The sequence below is a fragment of the Pleurodeles waltl genome, chromosome 5, assembly GCF_031143425.1.
Source record: "Pleurodeles waltl isolate 20211129_DDA chromosome 5, aPleWal1.hap1.20221129, whole genome shotgun sequence".
NCBI lineage: Eukaryota > Metazoa > Chordata > Amphibia > Caudata > Salamandridae > Pleurodeles > Pleurodeles waltl.
The window spans coordinates 725,424,269-725,446,734 of NC_090444.1; the positions used below are offsets into that span (position 1 = coordinate 725,424,269).

The following is a 22,466-nucleotide window of genomic DNA, read 5'->3' on the forward strand; positions in this document are numbered from 1 at the left end:
TAAAGTTTAAAATATTGATGGAGATTTAAACTTTGGACAGTTGTGAGCAGTCTGCTGCATTTTCTGAGCAGACCTATGCAGACCCAGACACTTGGAGGTGCCTTGCTGATTTTTATATCTTGCTAACTAATATTCCCTGAAGGCTGTACCCATGGAGAGGTATCTTTCTCTTTGCCATTTGCCCTGACCTTTGAAATGTCCTTTTTAGATTTAGTAATCCTTATTTTTCCCTTCAGAAGGCTCTTGACTGAGCTTCTGTTATGTTGTGGTCAAACTTAGTTACCTGCATCTGAGATTTTTTCCAATGTCTTTTTGTCCTTTTTCTATTTTGCCCATGTGTTTTTCCCCCACACATGTATTTCCCTGATTTGGTTAGCTGTAGGGTTGACCTGTGCCCAGCCAAATATTATTGACTCAGCCAAATTTGAATTGACTAATGATTGTAAATTCAGAGCAACACATTATATCAGAGTCTCATCTATTCTTATATATGCTATGTCTTTTTCTTCTTGAATGCTTAGTTTTGTTAATGTTAGTTTGCCTGAATTTATTTTGATACCTTGGGCAACCCTTGATGATTACGTACCTTTATAATTTGCTTTTGTGCATTGTTTTCATAACTTTGAGCTCGTGTTGGTAATGCATCTTTTAACGTATTCCTGATTGGAGTTTTCTTTTTGTGGCCACATTGGTCATAGTGTCTAAATTGTTTGGGTTGTTGTTGGAATCCTGCTAATGGTCTTACCGCAATACGTACTAGGTCCAGAGTCCGTTGACCTCTGTGAGCATTTAGTTCCTGCAAAGAATGAAAAATGCTACAGTAGAAGACCATGGAAAGAAGATATAAATCTTACATCTCTTATCTTCAGAGTCCCAGGAGCATGATTCATAAGGGGGTCTCATTCATGAATTTACAGTTGCTCACCTTGTCCTTGAGTAAGAATGTCATACTCCTAGAAACTGTTCAGAGACACACTTCAGAATATGGCAGAAGAAATTTGTAGGAAGTTGGCTCTGTATATACTATTTCAAAATAAGAAATAGTGTGCACAGAGTCCAAGGGTCCACTTAGAGGTAAGATAGTGGCAAAATTAAATAGTTCTAATGCTCTATTTTGTGGTATTGTGGTTGAGCAGTAGGCTTATCAGAGGGTAGTGCTAAGCATTTTTTGTACACACACAGACAATAACTGAGGAACACACACTCAAAGACTTACTCCAGGCCAATAGGTTTTTATATAGAAACATATATTTTCTTAGTTTATTTTAAAAACCACAGCTTCAAGATTTGCAGTAAACACTTTAAATGCAAGTTACTTCACTTAGATACTTTAGGAACTTTGAATAAAAGCAATATCATATACAGTCTTTGTAAAATGGCAATAAGCTATTTTCAAAGTGGACACAGTGCAAAAATCAACAGTTCTTGGGGGAGGTAAGTAAAGGTTAGTTTGTGAGGTAAGTAAAACACTTACAAGTCTCAGTCCTGGGGCATAGGCAGCCCACTGTTGGGGGTTCAAGGCAACCCCAAAGTTACCACCCCAGCAGCTCAGAGCCGGTCAGGTGCAGAGGTCAAAGAGGTACCCAAAACACATAGGTGCCCATGGAGAACAGGGGTGCTCCGGTTCCAGTCTGCCAGCAGGTAAGTACCTGCGTCCTCGGGGGGGAGGAGGAGGAGGGTTTTGTAGAGCACTGGTGGGGAACACAAGTAGACACACAAAACATACTCTCAGCGGCACAGGGGCGGCCGGGTGCAGTGTGCAAAGCATGCGTCAGGTTTAGTATTGATTTCAATGGAGGGACCCGGGGGGTCACTCTAGCAGTGCAGGCAGGTAAAGGGGAGCTTCTCTGGACAGCCACCACCGGGGCTAGGCAGAGGGTCGCCTGGGGGTCACTCCTGCGCTGAAGTTTGGTTCCTTCAGGTCCTGGGGGCTGCGGGGTGCAGTGCTAGCTCCAGGCGTCGGTTCCCTTGTTACAGGCAGTCGCGGTCAGGGGGAGCCTCCTGATTCTCTTTGCAGGTGTCGCTGTGGAGGTTCAGGGGGGGTTATCTCTGGCTACTCATGGGCTCGCAGTCGCTGGCGAGTCCTCCCTGTGGTGTTTGTTCTCTGGATCTCGAGCTGGGGGCGTCGGGTGCAGAGTGTGAAGTTTTACGTTTCCGGCGGGAAACGTGCAGTCTTTGAAAGTTGCTTCTTTGTTGCAAAGAAGTAGCTGGTTTTGAGCAGGGCCGCTGCTCACGGGAGATTCTTGGTCCTTTAGTCCAAGGCAGTCCTCTGAGGCTTCAGAGATCGCTGGTCCTTGTCGGCTGTGTCGTTGGTTGCAGGTTTTCGAAGTTGGAGACAGGCCGGTAGGGCTGGGGCCAAAGCCGTTGTTATTTTCCTCCTTCTCTGCAGGCTTGTAGGTCAGCAGTCCTTGTTTCTTGAGGTTGCAGGAATCTGATTTCCTGGGATCTGGGGTGCCCATAAATACTAAATTTAGGGGTGTGTTTAGGTCTGGGAGGGCAGTAGCCAATGGCTACTGTCCTTGAGGGTGGCTACACCCTCTTTGTGCCTCCTCCCTGTAGGGAGGGGGCACATCCTTAATCCTATTGGTGGAATCCTCCAAACTCAAGATAGAGGATTTCTAAAGGCAGGGGTCGCCTCAGCTCAGGACACCTTAGGGGCTGTCCTGACTGGTGGGTGATTCCTCCTTGATTTTCTCATTATCTCCTCTAGCCTTGCCGCCAAAAGTGGGGGCAGTGGCCGGAGGGGCGGGCATCTCCACTAGCTGGGATGCCCTGGGGCGCTGTAACAAAAGGGGTGATTCTTTGAGGCTCACCGCCAGGTGTTACGGTTCCTGCAGGAGGAGGTGAGAAGCACCTCCACCCAGTACAGGCGTTGTTCCTGGCCACAGAGTGACAAAGGCACTCTTCCCATCTGACCAGCAACATGTCTGGTGTGTGGCAGGCTGGCAGAAACTGGTCAGCCTACACTAGAAGTCGGATTGATATTCAGGGGGCATCTCTAAGAGGCCCTCTGGGTGTATGTTACAATAAATTGCACACCGGCATCAGTGTGCATTTATTGTGCTGAGAAGTTTGATACCAAATGTCCCAGATTTCAGGGTAGCCATTATGGAACTGTGGAGGTCATGTTTGACAAACTCCCAGACCATATACTCTTATGGCTACCCTGCACTTGCAATGTCTAAGGTTGTGCTTAGACAGTGTAGGGGCATAGTGCTCCTGCACATATGCCCTCACCTGTGGTATAGTGCACCCTGCCTTAGGGCTGTAAGGCCTGCTAGAGGGGCGACTTACCTATGCCACAGGCAGTGTGAGGTTGTCATGGCACTCTGAGGGGAGTGCCATATCGACTTAGTCTTTTTTCTCCCCACCAGCACACCCAAGCTGTGAGGCAGTGTGAATGTGCTGAGTGAGGGGTCCTCAGGGTGGCATAAGACATGCTGCAGCCCTTAGAGACCTTCCCTGGCATCAGGGCCCTTGGTACCAGGGGTACCAGTTACAAGGGACTTATCTGAGTGTCAGGGCTGTGCCAATTGTAGAAGCAAAGGTACAGTTTAGGGAAAGAACACTGGTGCTGGGGCCTGGTTAGCAGGGTCCCAGCACACTTTCAGTCAAAACTTAGCATCAGCAAAGGCAAAAAGTTAGGGGGTAACCATGCCAAGGAGGCATTTCCTTACAAAATTTGAATTGCATTCATTTGATGTAGGTTGTTGTCATACGGAAGTATGCTAGTGGGAAACTGGGCTGATTGCAGGAGCTCCCTAACCCTTTTCCCCCACTTTTCACTTTTTGCTGGTGTTTACCTGACTCTGATGGTGCCCTGGGACCTGCTAATCAGTTCCAGGGCCTGTGCTCTGTGTAAAGTGAGTATGCAAATTAGGCAGATTATAATTAGCTGCATCAACCTACCTATAAGTCCCTAATATATGGTAGGGCATGTAGGTTTAGGGACCCCAGCATAGGTAGTGCACCCACAGGTGTACTGCTGAGGTGCCCAGGGTCATTGTAAAGGCAGGCCTGCCTTGCTGGCTGCTTTTAGATTGAAATGACCTTCAAATTCGACTTTGGAATTAAAAGTATTTTTAAAGTCTTTAACAACCTTATTTTTACAGATGTCTCCCCTAAAGTCTGCCCTAAATGCCCCCAGGGTTGGATGCAGTGTAACCATAAGCAAGGACGGAATAAAAGATGTTTTTATAAGCCCTGGTGAGGAAAAATAGCCAAATTAGTTTTTCCCTCCCCCATTGTAGTAGATAGGCTCCATGGGCTAAAATGAGAAGAATTTTAATTAATAGTCACAAAAAGAGCTAAATATATCAAGTTTGGTATCAAACTTGTTATAATAAATCCAACAACTTGTCATTGTTGAATTTAATATAACTACTTCTGGGAACGAGTTTTAGTACTCTACCTGAAAGATGCCAACCTTAGCTCTGTAGTGCCCTTCTTTGATTGGCCAGCCTGACCAGGCTTCCTTGATGAGGTGTGACGTGGCTTGGGCTGAAGACAAAGGAAGTGCTTGGGGGAGGAGATTTGACTCAGCAGATGGTGAAACTGGATGGGGGAGGGCAGCCAAACTGGTCTTCAAAGGAGGAAAGGACATTCGGAGCAGCTCAGGACCTCCCCCATTTCCTGCAAATCCAGACAGTCAGTTGCCACCCTGATTACATCAGGAGAGTGCTGGAGAGGGTTGTGTTGAGGGAACCTAGCCACACCAGTGGGTGGACTCAGCCAGACCTAACCTCCAAAAGATTCTGCCATTTTGGATTTTTAAAGAATGCTGCTCCCTAGGATTGATTTTTGCCACACTTTCCAGGAAGTGGTCATCCAAGAGGGTGGTGGCAGGCCTGTGATGGAACAGCTGCCCCCATCCTGCTTTCCACCCCAGGAGCAAGGATAAATATGGCAGAGCTGCACTAACACCTCAGATCTCTACAAGGAGCAACAATAAATAACTGACCTGGACACTGCGCTTTGAAGGACTTCACCACCTGTACACTTGGGCTTCACTACAAAATGGACATTGCCTGTCTTCAACTGGTTCAAGAAGTGACTCCATTTGCTACAGGTAGAAAATAGCTGACCAGAGTTCCCTGCATCCAAACCTGAAGAAATGAACCAGCTGGCAGGTGGCTAGTTGTTTTTGGATTTGAACCACGTGCATTCTAGGAGTTGAAGTCCTAACTTGGAAGGAGCAACTCAGACCTTCTGGAACCTTGGGGTAAGGTGTGGACTCCTAAAGGACCTTCTCAGACCTTCTAGGAGAAGGCCCAGAAGTTTGGAGAGCTTTTGGAAAAATCGCCATAAAGTGACTGACCTGACGTCGTGAGTCAAGCCGGCTTACCTCAACTGGAACCCAGCCTGACTTGCAGGTTTGTTCACTGAAAAGCTCCCGAGCCCCAGATTTCCATGATTTCACCTGGGCCTTCTGGAAAGGCAATCTGACAATGTTGACTTGAAATCTGCTTGCTGTGATGGATTTTCTGTCCTCAGAGTGAAAAAGTGACAAAGTCCGAATGTAAAAAGTTGACCGGACTTCCTGCACAGCATTTCTGAGGTTGGTTCCAGGGACATCGGATTCAATTTCAACTTCAGCCCAAACAAAGGTTTCCATTCTGAAAAATATACTAAGTCCGAAGGTAGAATTCTTCACCGACGTCTCCTGCAATGCGTATCCGAAGAGGGCTCCAGGGAGGTTGCATCGGATCGATGACTTCTCTCCGGTGAGAAAAATCTTAAAGAAAAAAAACTAAGTCCAGAGGTAAACTTTTGACCAAGGCCTCCCGCTTGCTGAAGTTGTGCAGGGCTCCATTGCCGTTGGCCTCAAATTTTGACTTTGACCCGGTCTAGTGCGACCAGATGACCAGATTGGTGCTTTTAGTTTCCATGCACTAGAAAACTTTAATCCTTTAAAAATTCATATCTCCGGTTCCCCTTATCCGATTTTAATAGTTTTTGTGTCATTTCAAAGATAAACATATCTGTTTTTATAAATTGGTGTTGGATATTTGTTGAGTTTTATGCTTTACATATGTACTGTTTTGGATTTTTAAATGTTGTCAACACTTGTTTCCTAAGTTAGGCCTTGTCGCTTGTTGCCAAGCTACCAAGGGTTGAGCTAGGATTCATTTATTGAGTTCTATCTGGACCTGGGGGGCTTAGTGGCCTATTGCTAAGTGTAGGTACTTTACCTGTCCTTACCAATAATCCTCTTTCCAACAGTGCTTTACAAAGTGAGAGCCATTTAGGACACCAACTCCTGTCTCGGCCTAGCTTCTGCGACCTTTGCCGCCAGTTGGGTGTGGTTCCTAGGAGTAAGTGCATTTTTCTCCTCTGCATAACTCTAACAGATCTTAAGGGTTTGCTTCACCAAGGTAATGATTTAGATGTGGAAAGTATGTAACATAGTTAACATGAGGATATCTTTAATTCTCTTATGGCTGTTCATGTACTGTCCCCAGATACACTATTGACAAGTGTGTTCATTAAAATGTAGGTGCATATATTTTTTTAATGTTTTTATTTACTGGAAAGGTCAAAGCATCCATAACAAATGTTTCAGCATTGTTCACATTGGTATGTATCAGAGTTTACAGAACTTGAGCCATACAGGCAGCTGTACCATTCAAGCATATATATACAATGGTGCAAAATCTAATGTGTGATGCACTAAGTGGTCCTGCAGTGGTGCTGATTGGGGAGTTTACCTATCGCTGGAATGAATCGGGAACTGGGGTAGTGGAACTGTGGGGACAAATGGGGAGGGAGTGGTGTGAGTCGTGTCCGGGTTGTGATGAGTGGACTGGTGCAGAACCTTGGTGTCGGTATGATTGAGGTAGCACTGCTGGCAGTATTGAGTTGGGGAATGGAGGACAGCGGGAAAGGGATCCTGAGAAAATAGTGATGAGCAGGATGATGGAAAGGTGTGGTATATGATACTACATATCAGGGCGGCATGGCTGGAAATGGGGCATTTTTGGAGGCTGTGTAGCTCTTGGTCATTAAATTACTACTCTTCAGCCACTTCCCATTTGTGTGGGGCTCCCTCCCAAGCCTCTACCGATGGTGGGACTGCCAAGCTCCAATGGAGTGTTAGTGCGGAACACCAATAATAGTGCCAGGGCAGCAAAGTGGGTGCGTACTTTGTGAATTTTCTTGCACCGAAAGAAACCTAGTGCACTTGCTTCCCATGTATTCAAGGCAGTCAAGTCTATCACTTCTCAAAGGTTTGTTTATACTGAATGCCAGTACTGTTCCAATGTGGGGCAGGACCATAGCACATGTTGGAAGTCTGCACCTATGAGAGGGCATGGTGCACAAGTGATTTGGGCTGACAGTAGCAGTTCAAACAGGCCAGAGTAAGATCTGCTCTGTGTAAGAGGTAGAACTGGACGTTTTTAAATCTAGAATTCTAGGAGACTCCTTGTGGGTGCTGATGCGCTAAGCCACCTTCCTTATCTTGAAGCTCTCTCCCTGTCACCCTCCCACTGCCGGCAAAGAACTGGAAGAGGGGTGTCAAAGAGCTTACAGATGGCCCTGTAAATCCTGGTGATGAGGTGGCAACCAGAGCCCATGGTGAGCACCAAGTGTATGACTGGGTGTGTAGGCGGCTTTGTATGTATAACCTCCAACGGCATATGTGCTGTGTTCCACAACTGCAGGTATATAAGGAATTGCCCAACTGGTAAATTGTGGTCAGCAAACAGTTGGTCAAAAGGGAGAAGGGCCCTCAACATATAGGTCACCCATGGTACAAAGTGAGCATGACGTCCAACTAGTCATCATTTTTGTGGTGTAATACCCTGGGAAGTAGGGCAGTCCCACCAGGGGGATGTTAGGAGCATAGAAGGGTTTATCTGATGAAAGGCGGTGTATGTGGAGCATGCAGGACCATGCTATCAACTACTGAAGGGGGCAGGGGAAGGAGGGAAGCACCTTGGGTGGGGGGGGAGCAAGTTACGCACTGTTGCTTGGGAGATTGTGCCTCAGGTAGCACTGGCCTCTCCCATATAGCAGTCCACTGTTCTATGTGACAGTCACTGTAACTCTGCTGCCAAGTAATAAGCCTCAAAGGAGGCTGCTGCCAGTCCCCTTCGCTGCACTGGAAGCTGACGTGCTTTAGGGTCACCCAGTGACGTAATGCCCTGTATGAGTGTAGGAGGCTGGACTGGCTTGTAGTGGGTACCAAGGGGTACTTACACCTTGCATCAGGCCCAGGTATCCCTTATTAGTGTAGAGGGGTATCTAGCAGCTTAGGCTGATAGAAAAGGTAGCTTAGCAGAGCAGCTTAGGCTGAACTAGGAGACGAGTGAAGCTCCTACAGTACCACTAGTGTCATATGCACAATATCATAAGAAAACACAATACACAGATATACTAAAAATAAAGGTACTTTATTTTTATGACAATATGCCAAAGTATCTCAGTGAGTACCCTCAGTATGAGGATAGCAAATATACACAAGATATATGTACACAATACCAAAATATGCAATAATAGCAATAGAAAACAGTGCAAACAATGTATAGTCACAAACAAATGCAATGGGGGCACATAGGGATAGGGGCAACACAAACCATATACTCTAGAAGTGGAATGCGAACCACGAATGGACCCCAAACCTATGTGACCTTGTAGAGGGTCGCTGTAACTGTAAGAAAACAGTGAGGGTTAGAAAAATAGCCCACCCCAAGACCCTGAAAAGTGGGTGCAAAGTGCACCTAAGTTCCCCAGAGAGCACAGAAGTTGTGATAGGGGAATTCTGCAAGGAAGACCAACACCAGCAATGCAACAACGATGGATTTCCTGACGAGAGTACCTGTGGAACAAGGGGACCAAGTCCAAGAGTCAGGAGTGGGCAGATGCCCAGGAAATGCCAGCTGTGGGTGCAAAGAAGCTGCCACCGGATGGTAGAAGCTGTGGATTCTGCAAGAACAACAAGGGCTAGAAACTTCCCCTTTGGAGGATGGATGTCCCACGTCGTGAAGAGTCGTGCAGAGGTGTTTCCGTGCAGAAAGACCGACAACAAGCCTTGCTAACTGCAAAGGTCGCGGTCAGGGTTTTTGGATGCTGCTGTGGCCCAGGAGGGACCAGGATGTCACCAATTGCGTGAGGGGACAGAGGGGGCGCCCAGCAAGACAAGGAGCCCACTCAGAAGCAGGCAGCACCCACAGAAGTGCCAGAACAGGCACTACGAAGTGGAGTGAAACGGAGTTACGCAGCCGGAGGACAACTCAGGAGGTCGTGCACTGCAGGCTAGAGTGCCGGGGACCCAGGCTTGGCTGTGCACAAAGGAAATCCTGGAAGAATGCACAGGAGCCAGAGTAGCTGCAAAACACGCGGTTCCCAGCAATGCAGTCTAGCGTGGGGAGGCAAGGACTTACCTCCACCAAACTTGGACTGAAGAGTCACTGGACTGTGGGAGTCACTTGGACAGAGTTGCTGAGTTCAAGGGATCTCACTCGTCGTGCTGAGAGGAGACCCAGAGGACCGGTGATGCAGTTCTTTGGTGCCTGCGGTTGCAGGGGGAAGATTCCGTCGACCCATGGGAGATTTCTTCAGAGCTTCTAGTGCAGAGAGGAGGCATACTACCCCCACAGCATGCACCACCAGGAAAACAGTCGAGAAGGTGGCAGGATCAGCGTTACAAGGTCGCAGTAGTCATCTTTGCTACTTTGTTGCAGTTTTGCAGGCTTCCAGCGCGGTGAGCAGTCGATTCCTTGGCAGAAGGTGAAGAGAGAGATGCAGAGGAACTCTGATGAGCTCTTGCATTCGTTATCTAAAGAATTCCCCAAAGCAGAGACCCTAAATAGCCAGAAAAGGAGGTTTGGCTACTTAGGAAGGAGGATAGGCTAGCAACACAGGTAAGAGCCTATCAGGAGTCTCTGACGTCACCTGCTGGCCCTGGCCACTCAGAGCAGTCCAGTGTGCCAGCAGCACCTCTGTTTCCAAGATGGCAGAGGTCTGGAGCACACTGGAGGAGCTCTGGGCACCTCCCAGGGGAGGTGCAGGTCAGGGGAGTGGTCACTCCCCTTTCCTTTGTCCAGTTTCGCGCCAGAGCAGGGCTGGGGGATCCCTGAACCAGTGTAGACTGGCTTATGCAGAGATGGGCACCATCTGTGCCCATCAAAGCATTTCCAGAGGCTGGGGGAGGCTACTCCTCCCAAGCCCTGACACCTTATTCCAAAGGGAGAGGGTGTAACACCCTCTCTCTGAGGAAGTCCTTTGTTCTGCCTTCCTGGGCCAAGCCTGGCTGGACCCCAGGAGGGCAGAAACCTGTCTGAGGGGTTGGCAGCATCTGCAGTGAAACCCCGGGAAAGGTAGTTTGGCAGTACCCGGGTCTGTGCTAGAGACCTGTGGGATCATGGGATTGTCTCACCAATGCCAGATGGCATTGGGGGGGCAATTCCATGATCTTAGACATGTTACATGGCCATATTCGGAGTTACCATTGTGAAGCTATACATAGGTAGTGACCTATGTATAGTGCACGCGTGTAATGGTGTCCCCACACTCACAAAGTCCGGGGAATTTGCCCTGAACAATGTGGGGGCACCTTGGCTAGTGCCAGGGTGCCCACACACTAAGTAACTTAGCACCCAACCTTTACCAGGTAAAGGTTAGACATATAGGTGACTTATAAGTTACTTAAGTGCAGTGGTAAATGGCTGTGAAATAACGTGGAAGTTATTTCACGCAGGCTGCAGTGGCAGGCCTGTGTAAGAATTGTCAGAGCTCCCTATGGGTGGCACAATAAATGCTGCAGCCCATAGGGATCTCATGGAACCCCAATACCCTGGGTACCTCAGTACCATATACTAGGGAATTATAAGGGTTTTCCAGTATGCCAATGTAAATTGGTGAAATTAGTCACTAGCCTGTTAGTGACAATTTGGAAAGAAATGGGAGCATATAACCACTGAGGTTCTGGTTAGCAGAGCCTCAGTGAGACAGTTAGTCATAACACAGGTAACACATACAGGGCACACTTATGAGCACTGGGGCCCTGGCTGGCAGGGTCCCAGTGACACATACAACTAAAACAACATATATACAGTGAAATATGGGGTTAACATGCCAGGCAAGATGGTACTTTCCTACAATGAGGGAACAAAGAATTGTGTCAGTTTTTTTAAAGAAGGAACGCAGAGGAATGAGCAGGTGATTAGCAAAACAATACAGTAATCTTGGCCGCACTATCATTTTTATGAGGGCTGTCTTACTGATGTGGCAAGTGGGGAAGAATTGCCAGAAGGTTATTTGCATGGTCTAATTTACCCAAAGGCTGTATACTGCAGTATATTCCGTGACTGTAGTGTGTAGTGGTATCTGGGATGTTGTCACATCCCTGAGGTATACAAGCAGATCATCCGCAAAAAGTGAGGCTGCATGTACACAATCACGGAGAGGTATGCCCCAGCCTCCCCCTTCCTCAAAGAGGTGGATCTATTGCGAAGGTGAAAACAGAGTGGGAGAGTGGACATCTTTGCCTCGTGCCCCGGTTCACTGGTAAGGGGTCGGCCACTAAAGGACCCAATTGTACATGTGAGGAAGGGCCAGTGTAAAGTAAATGGGTGTATGTTTACAGGCGTTCCCAACATCCATAGGTGCTAGTACCTGGAATTGATAATACCAAGGGAGGGTGTCAAATGCCTTCTCTATGTCCAGGACCAGGCAGGCTGCTATTGTTTGCTCTTTCTGGACCTGGTCTTGGATGTGGAAAAGGCGGCAAATAATTTGGGAGCTGTTGTAGCCTGGGATGAAACCATTCTGATCTGCGTGGATACTTTGAGTACCTGCTTGCCAGAACTTTCCCTAGGATCTTGAAGTCAGCGCCTAGAATTGCAATAGGGTGGTAGGATCCCAGTTGGTTAGGGTCACGATCAGGTTTCAGGGTCAATGCTAAAAGGGACTCTCAGAGGGAGTCTGGGAGCACACCTAGTTGCAGGGCATCCTTGTGCAACTCTACCAGGTGTGGGGCAAACCGAGCATCGAAAGTGGAATAGTACTGTAAGAGAAGGCCATCAAGGCCCAGAGATTTGCTATGTGTGAGGTCTTATCACTTGCATGATCTTCTGGGGCATTATAGGTGTGTCCAGCACAACCCTGCTCGCTGCCAGTCCACGTCGGAGTGTTATACCGGACAAGAAGCTTGTCATATTTATGTGAGGGACAGTTGGGGGAGCTTTATATATTTGCACATAGTATGCGTGAAAGATAGCTTCCTGCGTGTAGACCACTCCACCCAAGAGAAAATGAAGTTCCGTTATCGGGGTCACATTCTCATTTTGTCTAAAAAATCAAGCGAGTAACTGCCCGCCTTGTCACCTTTCTTGTGTACTTCTACAACATGTACAGTGGTGTTGAAACACTGGAGGCACTTGAGGAGCAAGGCATGAGCTTCCTTTGCCTCAATATGTTGTGAGGAGTCAGTGGTAGTAGTTACGGATACTTTCACTAAATTTGCAAGTCTGAATTCATGTTCAGCTAGTTCCCATTCCATGGTTCTGTGTACTCCTATCTCTTGTATGCAAAGACCCCATGTAACTACCTTAAAATTAAGCCATTCCATGGCCCTGGTGGACGCTGTGTGGTTTTCCGTGAAGTATTGCCATATATGTCCTTTGTGCATCTTGGAATTGGAGATCCCTCCAATGTGTTCCGTGGAAGGCAAGGCAGTGGAGTAGAGGGGCGTGGGAGTAGCCGCTGCAGGTCCATTATATGAGTGTTGTGATCTGAGAATACTCTTCCCAGGTAGTCCGAATGTAATGTATGTGTGTAGAGAATCTGAACAGAGAAAGTGATCTAGTCTGACATAGATGTTATGGGGCTTTTGGAGTGAAACAAGTGGAGTCTAGTTGTTTTTCTTTTTATCTAACTGGATTACAAAATGTTGTTGTTTATTAACTCACCATACATCACAACATAAACAACTATTAATGGTTTAACAAATTTAAAACACATTTCTATAACATTTTGCTAATATTTATAATCCAGTTAGAAAAAAGAATAAAGACAGATAGGATGGCAGTGAAGAAAGATGGGCAGTGCAGAAAGAAGACTGAGAAAAAAGCATGTAGCGAAGAAGAAAAGACAGCTGCAAAGAAAAAGAACAGATGTGTCAAGAAAAAAGAAGACAGTAACAAAGAAAGAAGACGTTTGTGAAGAAAGAAGACAGTAAACAGCATGCAGCGAATAAGAAAAGACAGCAACAAAGAAAGACAGCAGCAAAGGAAGGATAGTCAAGAAAGAATACATCAGCGAAGAAAGAAGACGACATGCAGAAAGAAAAAAGTACAGCATCGTAGCCAGAGGAAGGACACTGGCCAGTGCCCAATGGCAAATGACCAGGAGGAGTACTTGTTCTAAGGCAACACGACGGCATGAACGGCAAAGAAGACAGGAGGAAGTGAAGCAGATGACGTATTGGCCAATCAGAAACAAGTAAATTCGAACTATGTTGGACCAAGCCAGTGGTAAGTTCAGGTAAGTAAGACGTGGTTTCTAAGCCCCTTTTTAAGGTTTTTTTTATCAACAAAAGATTTAACAAGCACTGCATGAAAGCACATGCAGGTGAAATCTAAAAATGGTGGGGCTTAGTGATCTGTTTAGGGTCGTATCTAATTTGCAGTTGTCGTCGCCGCATAACATTACACAAGCATCCTGGTCGACCCTTGTGTGTCCGGTTGTGGGTCTGTTTTTTAAAATGTTTCTATATGTTGATCATTACATCTCTCAAATAGTTAGAACATTATAATCTTACATTAAAGATTCTGGTGATTTCTTGAGAATCATCTTTGATATTGAATGGCAAGAGGACTTTATGCTGGTTATGATTGATGTGGTCTCTTTATATACATCTATTAGACATGACATTGGTCTTAATGATGTCAAGTATTTCCTGAGACATAGGAAATTGAAAGAATCCAAATAGTCTGACATACAGCTGGAGATGATTGAAATATGTCTGCACAACATCATCTTTTTGTTCAATCGTGAAGTATACCAACAGAGATGTGGGGCAGCAATGTTTTTTCTTTTTTTTTCCTCAGCTACGCTAATCTAACAATGGGATGTTGGTAGAGGGAAGTTGCATGGCATGAAAAATACAAAGAAAATGTATCCCACATCATTTGGTTGAGATACATCGATTATCTTTTTTTTTTAATTTGGAGAGGCAAACAAGATCTATTTTTAGCATATTTTGAAGAAATTAACAAGAATGACTGTGGTTTAAAATTTACATACAAGATCAATAAGCAATAGATTGACTTTTTGGATATGTGTGTGTTTGTACAGAATAACAAATTTGAAACATTGTACAGAAAACCAAGAGTCACAAATAGTGTCCTGCATGGCTCAAGTATTCACCCTTGAGCTCTAATCAAAAATATCCCTTGTGGTGAATTCATTTGCACCAAAAGAAACTGTTGCTTGGTTACAGATATGAATCTTCAGTTTAAAGAGGTTAAGAAAAGATTCTATAAATGAGGATATCCAGCAAAATGTATTGAACAAGAAGCAATCGGAGCCAAGAATCTATCACGCACTATGATTCTGATGATTAAATCACTTTTGAAATCGGAGAACTCCGATGTCAGAATGATAACCACCTACAGTAAGGAGAACCATGACATAAAACAGATTGTTCAAAGAAATTGGCATATCTTGTTAAGTGACGTAGACAACCCAAAGATGATAGGATCGAGACCACAATTTACTTTTAGGAAAGCACCATCTCTTAAAGATAAACTGGTGAAAAGTAACTTTGTAGAAAAACAATAAACCACGTGGTTGGGGACACAGAATAAAGAATTTGTCAAATGCCTTAACTACAAAGCTTGTAAAATTGCAAAAATGTCAAATATATGAATGACCCAACAGGAAAATACATTACAATTGAACACAGGATTACATGCAATACCACCCATGTGGTCTATGTCATGGAATGCAAGTGTGGTCTGAAATACGTTGGATACCAACCTTTCCAGTCAAGAAACGTATATTGGAACATAGACGTGCAGTGGAACACAGGGCTGTAAGCTATGCTGTTGCTAAGCACTTAACCGCATCTCATTGTGGAGACTGACAGACCCTACAGTACTATGGCTTAGCACATGTACTTATGAATGAACGAGGAGGTGATCTGACTCTACTACTACTGCGTAGACTGGAAAGTAGGTATATCATTAGGTTATGTACCAAAATTCCGAATGGATTGAACACCAATGAGGAACTTCATGTTCATCTTTAAAAGTCTATGAAAATTGGTAGGTGAATATATAAGTACATACATGTACATAAGGATTAATGAAATGAAGGAGGTAAAATGGCACTTAGCCATGATTTATTATGATTGCTCTTGGCAGCGCAAAGGATGTTTACTTGATTTGCCTTACATATATAAATAAGACACACTAATGGATTAGTGGTGTTCGATGGTTGTACAAAACTGTGTTTCTATGTGAGCGAGACAGACTAGGTGACATAGCCATGTTTTGATGGAAAATTTCAACCTTCTTTCTTTTGACCTGATAATTTATTGTGTTTTTGTCTAATTAGATTCTCAATGATAAGGACTTTATCATTGAAAGTACACATGCTCTTACGTAACCTAGAATTAGTTAATATAGTGTGGCATTTATTTTCTCCATTTTGTTATATATTTTAATCTAACTAAGTGTCCCAGAATGCCTCATAATGGGCTGATGTGAACCAGTATATAATGGACATTGAAGAAGGACTTGCCAGCCGTGAACAAGACTCTTTGGAGTTGAAACGCGTTGGTGTTTGTTACCATGGATTAAATACTGTTATTATTTTGGAGAAACAGATTGCAGTTTCCTTTTCCTGGAGATTTATATATATATACTCGCACCCCCCTTGCACAGTTTTCTCATCAATAATATTTTTGCAAATGTTGCAGCTATATTGTAGATGATGTCATAGAAGATATCACTGATATTATATGTCTTATAAGTAGCAGTGCAAGACATGCACATATATTACTGTTTTTTTTTTTTTTTTTTTTTAATACAAAGTAACAGGTGCCAGTGTTATCAACCTCTGTAGGATGGGGGGCATGAGCCATAGTCATGTTATTATCTGCTACTATTTCCATTCACTCCGTGATAGTGTTTTTTAGAGTCTTAATACAATGATGGTTTTCACAGCCTGTGAAAAGCAACGTTGTGTTAAAATTCCAAGAAACGTCAACATGGATTGACTGGAGACACAGATGTATGGAGCAAGGGAACAGCAGGCTGCTCATGGGATCACTAGAGAGCGGGGTGGGGGCAGCAGTTACAAGGTGGTGCAGTAGATCAGTGGGCCCCAGAGACTGAGGGCAGGCTTAGTGATTTATTAGATTGCAGAGGATATTTGGGCTTGAGGGTACACAAATGTGTATATCATCACATGGTGCACACCCGAGGAATAGACAAGTTATTTTGGGGGAATACTCAGACATTGAGGGAATACTTCTCACGTTACTTGTAGGTGACAGAGTGATGAATGTATGATTGAACCATGAATGCCTTAACCACGACGCGGGAACAGCGCATGCGTTTTTACAACAAATCTGTACAACTACTTTTTTTTTTTTACCGTGAATATGACTTTACCAAGAAAATGTAAATATTTTACAGGTAAGTATAAACCCTTTCTCAATATATGTATAATGGGTGTATGCTAACTTGTAAAACACCATATTTCCGTGCTAAAGACATGAATGGTAAAGACATATGAGTGATAAAAATATTATAAGTATTTACATATATATATATATATATATACATATACACACACATTCATACGAACATACACTTCTCCTCTTATATCGAAAAAGACTCTAGGCACTCAACTTGCGAGTGAATTCGCAAATTCTCTTTATTCCAATAGGGCGGAAACAAGTGCATTGAACAGCGGGGCATGTCGTTTGGTGTGACCATTTTCAGGCTGGTTTCCTCGTGTTTGTGAGTCTGGGTTAATCAATCGGTTACCTCCTTTTTATTACTTTTATCACAGTGCACAGTTAATGGCTGTTTGTGTTAAGCGAGGTGAGTCTACACCTGGTGTACCCCAAAGTGGGTGACAGCTATGGTTGTCTTCATGTGAAGTTAGTGTGGAGTCTTTGTTCGTGGTTTCTTGCGCTCCATGTAGAGTGATTTGTGGGACATAGTGAATGGACTGTACTAAGTTCTAGGGTATGTTTTTGTTTTACCCTTTATCTAAATAACATTGATGAAAAGCTGTCACTTGGGCCCTGCTTGCTGGTGTGAGGCACGGTTTTTGTGTGGTAGTGGTGGAAGGGTGGAGGGTCAAGCCAAAGTGCCCTGCCCCTGATGAATGAGGACAAAGGTCGAGAAAAGGCCTGTCAGTGCCTGCCTCATATTGAAGCTGCATTGAGAGCCTGCATTTAGGGCCAAAGAAAGGTGTTTAAACACAGTGGGCGGCTGTAGTGTTAGTGTGATCGTAAGGCCTGTGAAAGGGTGTCTGCACAGTGTGCAGCCCGGGGAGAGTGTGAATACAAGATTTGGAAAAGGGATGCTACTGCTGCTTGCGGCTGTGGGGGATAAGAGTGGTGAAGTGGTGCCTGCAGTGTGCAGCTGTGGGTTTAATGTGACTGCAGACCTGTGAAGGGGTGCCAGGACTGTGTAGGTACAACTGAATGCAGGGCCCATGAGCAGAGTAAGCAGTAAGTCGGAAGTGGGAGGGAAGAAACAGTGACAGGATGGGGAAAAGGAAAACAAGCATTTACAATGCAATAGGTCTCACACTTGCTCAAGTTAGAGCTATTAGCATTGTAAATTCCTAACTGGACTTTTCTTGCCACACAAATTGACAATAAAAGATAAAACAATTGACAAAAGCAAGCCGATTCAAAGCGCCACGGCCACCATGAGCACGAAGTAGAGACACAAAAGAAAAAAGTTCACTCACAGTCAAGTGTATTGGAAAACGTGCAGTTATCCATGTAACCGGTTGATGGCCAAGGCTTTACAAAACTGCCCCAAGGAGGAAAAAACATAAAGCATTTATCAATGATGACAAATGATTTTTGAAAGGCAAGCCCATGAACGAGTGATAGTGATGGGCATGCGGTGGGCGTGCTTAAAAGGACACAGATAGATTACAACAGGCCAGACAGCTTGCACGCTTGACCTGAAAAGCACTATGACGCTGCCTGTGCTGATGCAGTACCCAAATCACAGTGCGAACTGCTGATGGTCAGGGCAAGGACACTAATCAAACATAATTAATCAATGCTTGGTCTGTGTGTTACAAAAAGGGAAGGAACTGAGTGCAGCCCAATTAAAAGGGAGCAAAGAGCAGCAGTGGTGACAATGAATGGTAAGCAATGGGCGGGTTCAAGCCTATTACTGAACATAAGAGCTCATGCTCATGAAGGCGAGACCTAAAAATTGGGATATAACAGTAGGCTCACATCTTGTTCAGTTTAGAGGTTAATGCAGCTTCTCACAAAATCTGCAGGTCAGTGGTTTCTGGAACGCAAGGGCCGAATCGGTATTTTCTCATTCTGATTAGCACACGCGTTACTATTAATCCAATAAGTGTTACTCTTGTTATTTACATTGCTCCTTGATGCCGTACAATTTCTTTTGCACTATTAAGTGTTTTTTTTTAAGAATACGAGTTAGTGATTTTAAACTATTTTAAACTATTCTGTTCACATTGGGTCAAAATTAGAGTAATATATTTTATTTTTTCTATTTTTAGAAAGCCAAGCTTGGATTATGTAAGAAAAATTCGGTATGACAGAGGATAAATGTTTGTTGAACAATATCACCTAATCAGAAGACAGAAGAAGAGTTTGCATCTTTGCACAGTTGTGTGTGAAGTTTTACAGAAGCACTTAAAACTATTTTAACATATTTCTTGTGAACGTTTTGAAGTCTTATGTTGTATTTTTTCGGATTCAGTGTAAAATAACATATTTTATTGCATTTTTGAAAATAAAGTATTTATAAAACGGTTCCCATTAGAATATCATGGGTGCCGTGTCTTGTATTGTGAACTTTCTGCAAAATTTCATATTTTCTCTATCGTGTCAAAGCAGTTCCCACAAACAGTTCTTAGATTCTGTAGCTGTTATAGAATAAAGATAACATTGTCACACGGTATTTTCTAGCACTTGATGCATGTAAAAGACAGATTGTGATGCGCGTTGCCATTACAGAGCTGTGTGATGTTTTACAGATAAGTCGTTTGGAAATGTGTCCCTGAATGCAAAATCATTTTCTTCAAGATGCCTCTCTGAATTGTCATTCTGGAGTGGGCATTTTAAGATGGAATCGCTCTGAAATCGTTTTTCTTGCTACGTGGTCATACGCATCTGTGTGCCCTTTGTTTACCTGGTTGGGTTTAGTTGCTAAATGTGCTCACACACACACAGAGCACTTTGCGTTTGAATTCGCATCATTACGTTTTGTTCTGAATTTGGATTTCTAGCTTGTTCTCTCGTATTGCATTCTTTTGTATCTTTGAATAGTTTTCCCACAATTGTGTTTTTCTGTTAGCTCACTCATGTCACATTTTGTTGGCATTTATATCATTACTTTCTTAGAGTGTACCAGGATGGACCTCACATCTTTGTCTCTAAATTGTAGTTTTATGAAATATGGCTCCCTTTTAGAGAGCTTATGAAGCATCTGGGTGTTTCACACATTCAACTTGTTTGTTTCACTAAACTGTACCTCTCTAAAGTATATTTTGTTGCCTTATGCTCCCCTGCCTCTGTGCTCATGACACATTAGGGCAGACACTGCATATGAATGGTGTATCTCTGAGTTATCCATTTTTGCTATTTATCTGAAGCTGCTGGGCTTCTCTGAGTTGTTTTCCAGCAGACTGTATTATATACCCTTGCCTGTTTCTTAGCTACACTGCTGTCTTCGCTGCTACATTGAGCAGGGGTGGCACCTCCATAAGGGTGGAGGAGTGTTCTCCCCCACCAGCAGCGGTAGCTGCATTCCTTTTCCAAAAAATGATAGTTTTTTGGGAAAGGGCGGGGCCACAGCGTTGGGAAAGAAAGAGGGGGAGTACAAAGCACTCCCCCTCGGAGCGCATGTGTTTTGCTAGCCGTCTAGGGCCAGACAAACACATGTGCACAGTGCTCTCTCCAGCCCAGCAACATGTTTGCTGGGCTGGTGAGAGCCTGCACAGGCTCTCAGTCTGCCTGGGAGCGTGTTGTCTGGGTGCTCCCAGTCAATCCTAACTCTGCTCTAAGCAGCGTCCGGATTAGAGCAGAGCAGGCTTGGGATCCTGTGCCTGTCTGCAGTGAGATGGGAGGAGGCAGTGGAGTGGCGTGGGAGCGGGGGTAAGTGTTTCTTTCTTTTTTTAAATTATTTTTTATTCAATTTAATTCTTCTCCCCAGTTCCCCCGCCACCCCCCCCCACAAGCACAAGCCTCGACTGGCATTAAGTCTCCTGACTGCTTTTTAATTCTCCCTACTGACATATTTAGTTCAATTAGTCCCTGAGTTAACACCTAGCAGCAGAGAGCGTAGAGCTGTTGGGTTGGTTTTCTAAGCTCTTCTTGCTGGCTTCACGGCTGACATCTGTCTGTGTGCATGACTGTCAGAAGAGACAGTCTTCCAGTGAGGGAGAGAATGTAAAGTATGTCTCAGTGGATGCAGGTGGAGGTTGACAAACTGTTGGACATTGGGATGGGAGGCATTCCGAGATCCCGTAATCTGTGGTCTACACTACCGACTTCCGAACCCTTAATGAAGAAGCAAAGGTTGGTGCCCATCCATTACCTACAGTGTATGAGTCTGTGGATCAGTTAGTACCTTAAGCAGATCACCTTAACACCAAGTGCCAAGGAGAAAACTGCATTTTCCATGCCAGAGGGCTTATATCAGTTTAAGTTTGTTTCCTTTGAGTTAATGAATGCTCCACCCACTTCGCAGTGTTTGATGATCCATTCTTTCACAGGGCTGAAGGAGTTCAATGTGGCTTACCTGGATGATATTGCAGTGTTCATCAATTTATGGCAGGACCACCTGAGACAAGTGTTGGCTAAGGATACAAGAGGTGAAACTGACCAAGACAGCCAAGTGTCAAGTGGTTCAATCCTCTATAGTCTACCTTGGGCATGAAGTGGGAAGCATGACAATTTGCCTGTTGAATGTCAAAATACAGTTGGTGATGTAGTGGGAGGTGACTACTAACCAGATTGAATTGAAGGTATTAGTAGGACTCAACAAGTATTACAGTATCTCTGAGGTGAGGTATGGAAGTATAGTTGTCCTGTTAACTGCTTTGACTACCTGCTGAAGCCAGGAGGGAGCCTCAACACATTACCCTGGTGTGGTGAAACTCACCCTTGGCCTACATCTGGTTGGATGCAGAGCCACACAGCATATGCTTTGTGTGTGCACACTAGGAGTTGCATGTACCATGAATGGGGCCAATCAGGCAAGACACTGTGAGTCATGGTTGTGCGCATGGGGATGTATGACTCAGATGAATGATGAAATAAACTGAAGTCAGCTGATGTCTTGCATGTGTATATTGGAATGTATGTATGCTGTGAATGGTGCAATACAGGGAAGCCAGGGAGTTTGTGTGCACACTAAAGTGTATTTGTGCCTGTGAGGGGTGCAATACATAGGAGCATGCATGTTTTGTGTGTGTGTGTGTGTGTGTGTGTGTGTGTGTGTGCAGGGAAGTATGAGTGCCTATGGGTGGCACATTAGATGGGAGCCTGTGTGTTGCATATTGGAAGCCCAGTGTATTTTGGAGAGACAGGTGGAGGTGGACCCGGACAGATTTGCAAATTGCTACATTGCTGAGAACTGGTGAAAGGAAGAGCAAGGCTCTTTGGAATGCTTGAAACGTACTCTGTGAGTCTGAAAAAGTTCACTGGTCAGAGGTGTCTGGGCACGTCTCAAGAAGGAGCTGGGGCTGATAAGTCATAAAGACTAGGGCGCGAACGCTTTGGTAACCATTTGTTAGGTATACGTCAGTGAGGATGGCATTCATTTGTGATCCTCGAGTTCCCTTCCACCGCCACCCCTTCCCTCACTCCCTATGGCCTGTTGTGGGACTATCTGGAATGGAGATGCTCTTGCGGTGACAGACTACTTCCTGGATGACAGGACAGTGGAGTGGGCACTCCAAAGGATGCAGCTCCAACCAGAAGTTCAGTGGCTGCATTTGTGTCTGGAAATGTATTATGAAAAGGGATGCTTGGAGCTCCAAAGTCATCAATTGTCGAGTAGCCAACCATAGCTGTACCTTAACGTGGAGAAGCTCAACAATAGTTGTGCCTTGTATGACCAGGACTGGGGACAAAGTCTGCCCCTCTTCCACCTGGGTGAGGAGACACCATTGCAAGACCTCCTGCCCTGGAGCACCATAGTGTGATTCTGAGACCAGAGGAACCTTGTAAAGAGGGAAAGCACATGGATGGGGCAAGGTTCTGTGGGGGTTCCCTGCAG

The 22,466-nt window shown here is 44.8% G+C and overlaps 1 protein-coding gene across 1 annotated transcript in view; it reads left to right on the forward strand.

The window, feature by feature from the left end:
* Positions 1-19,142, forward strand: part of LOC138295990 (formin-2-like) — a 686,093-nt gene extending 666,951 nt beyond the window's left edge. Inside the window, exon 18 of the mRNA XM_069234685.1 lies at positions 18,739-19,142. Within this exon, the coding sequence (XP_069090786.1) occupies positions 18,739-18,777 (39 nt within the window). The 3' untranslated portion in view covers positions 18,778-19,142. The remainder of the gene's footprint in view (positions 1-18,738) is intronic.
* Positions 19,143-22,466: the final 3,324 nt, after the last annotated feature.